The sequence below is a fragment of the Ananas comosus genome, linkage group 7 (genome assembly GCF_001540865.1).
Source record: "Ananas comosus cultivar F153 linkage group 7, ASM154086v1, whole genome shotgun sequence".
Lineage (NCBI taxonomy): Eukaryota > Viridiplantae > Streptophyta > Magnoliopsida > Poales > Bromeliaceae > Ananas > Ananas comosus.
In genome coordinates, this window is record NC_033627.1 from 5,883,000 (window position 1) to 5,886,378 (window position 3,379).

The following is a 3,379-nucleotide window of genomic DNA, read 5'->3' on the forward strand; positions in this document are numbered from 1 at the left end:
TGCACCAAAAAAAGGGGGAAAAAATGGGGGGCGAGGAGGCGGTGGAGGAGGAGGAGGAGAGAAGCTCGGGGAGAGGGAGAAAACAAGAAAAAAAAGGAAAAAAAAAACGGCTTTTTCGTTGGAGAAGGGAGGGGCGGAGAAGCGCTTCTGGGTGAAGCGCTTTTGTGGTGTAGCAGTCAGTAGCAGCAAAAGCGAAAACGACCAGTGGCGATTGGGATCGTGTAATGTGTACCGGTGAAAGAGCCCGCGCTTATTCACATAAATTTTTTTTTTATCTTTAAATATATAGATTAAATATAAAATTATATTATTTATTCTAATATAAATATAATACTTTCATATAAATAATTAAAAAAATAATAATAAATAATTTTAAAAAAAATAACGGGAGTGTTTGGTTGGATGTAAAACTGTAAAAAATATTTTTTGTGAAAAAAATATTTTGGTAAAATTTTTTTTACATTTTATCATGTTCGATTTGTAAAAAAAAAAAACTTCATCAATATTTATTTGATTAAAATATATATATATATATTTATTTATTTATTTATTTAGATCGGTGGAAACAAAATAAATGAAAACAATTTTAAACAATTTGGGTTTTTATTTATTCTAATATAAAAGTCAAAAAAATCTCCCAAATAAAAATAAAAAAGAAAGAAAGAAAAAAAAAACTCTATCATATTAATATTGTCCGAAAAACTTACAAAAAATAGATGAAAAACTTTTTTTTTATCGTCTAGTCACATATTATTTTTAAATTTAGTATTCATTTAAAAAGTCTGTTGCAACAAAATAACACTGCAGCATCAGTATATTTATCTCTTAATAAACATCACCTATTAATAAATTATCAACTTTAAAAAAATTTAAATAAAAATAATTAATTTAATCCCTTCCTAGAATATGTCCCTCTTCCTCCCATCTTCTCTGTATCCGCCACCCAAGTAGCTTTCATCGCTACGACTGTCACCCAAGCGGTCGTCGCCGCCTTCGCCGCCACCGCCGTCGCCATTACCTAAGCTGCCATCGCCGCTGCCTTCGCTGCTACTGCCACTACCTTCGCCGCCGCCATCGTGGCCTAAGTTGCCACCGCCGCTGCCGTCGCTGTCGCCTAAGCCGCCACCGCCGTTGTCGTCGCCGCCTAAGTGACCACTGCCGTCACCGCCTAAGCCACCACCGCCGTCACCGCGGAAGGCCGACCAAACCCTGCACGAAAAGATTTTCGATGAGAGAGAAAGAGAAATAGAAGAAGGAGGGGATAAGAGAGAGAGAGAGAGAGAGAGAGAAATAGAAGGAGAAAAGGATAAGATCTAGAGAGAGAGAGAAATAGAAAGAGGAGGGGATAAGAGAGAGAGAGAAATAGAAGGAGGAGGAGATAAGAGAGAAATGTTGGAAAATGATGCAAATCTTATGATGTTAGTGGCCCTACTATTGTGCAAGTAGTGGGTGTAGTGGGCTAAGATCATGGAAATAGTGGATTAGTGCCTTAATTTGTGTAAGTAGTGGGTAATGTTGTGGAGTTCATGGTAGCTAGTTTCTAGGAGCACATGTGTAGTGGATGTAGTGGAGAACATGTGTTGAGTTAGGTTTTCTTATGCCTCAAGTTTCTTCTTTTATTTAAGTCCTTTAATTGTAAGCCTTTAGTAATGAAGTTTTTTTTGAATGAAAAGTGTTTATTTTTCCTTCCACTTAATTGCTGTAGCAAAGTGTATTAGCAAGTCTTAAATTACTTTCAAAAGCAACTTCCATCTACAAGAAAAAGAGAGAGTAGGGAAGGGAGAGAGAGAGAGAGTGGGGGACAACTGGAGTAAGGAAGAGAGAGTGGAGATAGCTAGCTGGAGGAGGAAGGAGAGAGAGGGTGGAGGCCACCTTAGGGAAAGAGAGAGAAATAGAGGAGGCGAGAGGGGGAGAGAGAGAATGGCCATCTGTTGTGGGGGAGAGAAATGCCTTGAGCCCGCCACGTGGAATAGGCAAAAGAATGCTTGCCACGTGGCTTTGTTGTACTGTCAAATTAAGTATTCTTAGATAAAATATAAATAATTGCCGCGGGTACATAATAGTTTAATAAATTAATATACATAATTTTTAAAATTTAAAATTAAAAAAATTATAATAAAAATATAAAATAAATTTATATATTCTTTATATATTATTAAAAAGCATATAAAATCAAAATAAATATTTTTATACTATAAAAAAATTTAACTACCAGATGGCATGATAATTTCAATAATTCTAAAATATTTTTTTAATGGTTGTTATTTTATTCCTAATTTTTTTTCTTTTTTTTTGCAATTAAGCTTTCAAACCTCTTAAAAATTCTTGTGATAAAATAACAACCATTAAAAAAATATTNACGAGCCCGAATCCGACCAAATAGGCGGAGCTCGGGGCGTGACAGATTAAATGGTATCAGAGCATAAAAGAGCATAAAAAGAATAATAGAAACGGTTTAGATGGACCTAGGAGACCTAGGATAGTAAACCGTAAGGATTCACGCTCGTGAGAGACGATGACTTGTGACGTGTGGCGAAAGGAAAAGCAATTGGGTCAAGTTTAGTAAACCTCTAAGACGGATATTAGAGGTAGATTCAAGGTTCAGTTTATTCTCAGCCAAGTAAGTTCATGTTGGGTCGACACAACATGAAACCGAGGGATGGGAATAAGCTTCCTTGCATGATTTTCGTCCGATTTGAGTCTGTACTAATTGTTTCGTATTCGGCCCAGAGGGTCGAGGACTGAGTGAGTTGTCGTGTCGTGTTTCAGGGAACGATGGCACCGCGTAGGCGATCTTCGATTAGATCGGCGCGGGATGGGACAAATGGTATCCCCAAGCAAACCGAGACGAGCAGAGACTTGGAGCTTCGCGAGCAGTTGACCACACTCGTGGGAGTGGTCAGGCAACAAGCGGATGTGGCGCAGCGTCAGCAGGAGGCTGCCATGCGTCAAGAAGAGCGGATTAAAAGACTCCAGGAAACAGTAGATCAGTTGGTGACTACACCGGTTTCGGCTCGTCGTGTACGGCCGACAGTTGTGACAGAGGCATTTCCGTCGGGGTCGGGCAATCCGACTTCCGTTAGTACAGAGATGGAAATTGAAAGGGAGCGTGCTTTAGCGGCTCTCATGTCCTTCAAGAAGTTTGATCCGCCCCTTTTGATGGAGAGGACATAGATCCATGGACTGTGGAGTCGTGGCTTGACTCCATAGAGACTATTTTCGAGGACTTGTACACAATGGAGCGGGACAAGGTACGCTTAGCCGTGCATTATCTGCAACGATCAGCGAAGGTGTGGTGGAACGATATCAAACGGAATCGATCACCTAGTCTGCCTCCTATGGGTTGGACGGAGTTTCGGGAATTAATAGTTTCAGTTTA

At 39.3% G+C, this 3,379-nt stretch overlaps 1 protein-coding gene across 1 annotated transcript; it reads right to left on the reverse strand.

Annotated features, from left to right (window-relative positions):
- Nucleotides 900-2,681, reverse strand: LOC109712812 (glycine-rich cell wall structural protein 1.0-like). The gene is made up of 2 exons (XM_020236580.1): nucleotides 2,647-2,681; nucleotides 900-1,209 (listed from the first exon to the last, which is right to left on the reverse strand). Exons 1-2 carry the CDS (start codon nucleotides 2,679-2,681, stop codon nucleotides 900-902), a joined length of 345 nt encoding a protein of 114 aa, XP_020092169.1.

Coding starts and splice junctions, on each gene's coding strand:
- LOC109712812 (XM_020236580.1), bottom strand. CDS start 2,681: ATGCAAGGAAGCTTATTCCCATCCCTCGGTTTCAT. Junction 1,210..2,646: donor TTCCCATCCCTCGGTTTCAT/GTTGTGTCGACC, acceptor CTTTTCGTGCAG/GGTTTGGTCGGCCTTCCGCG.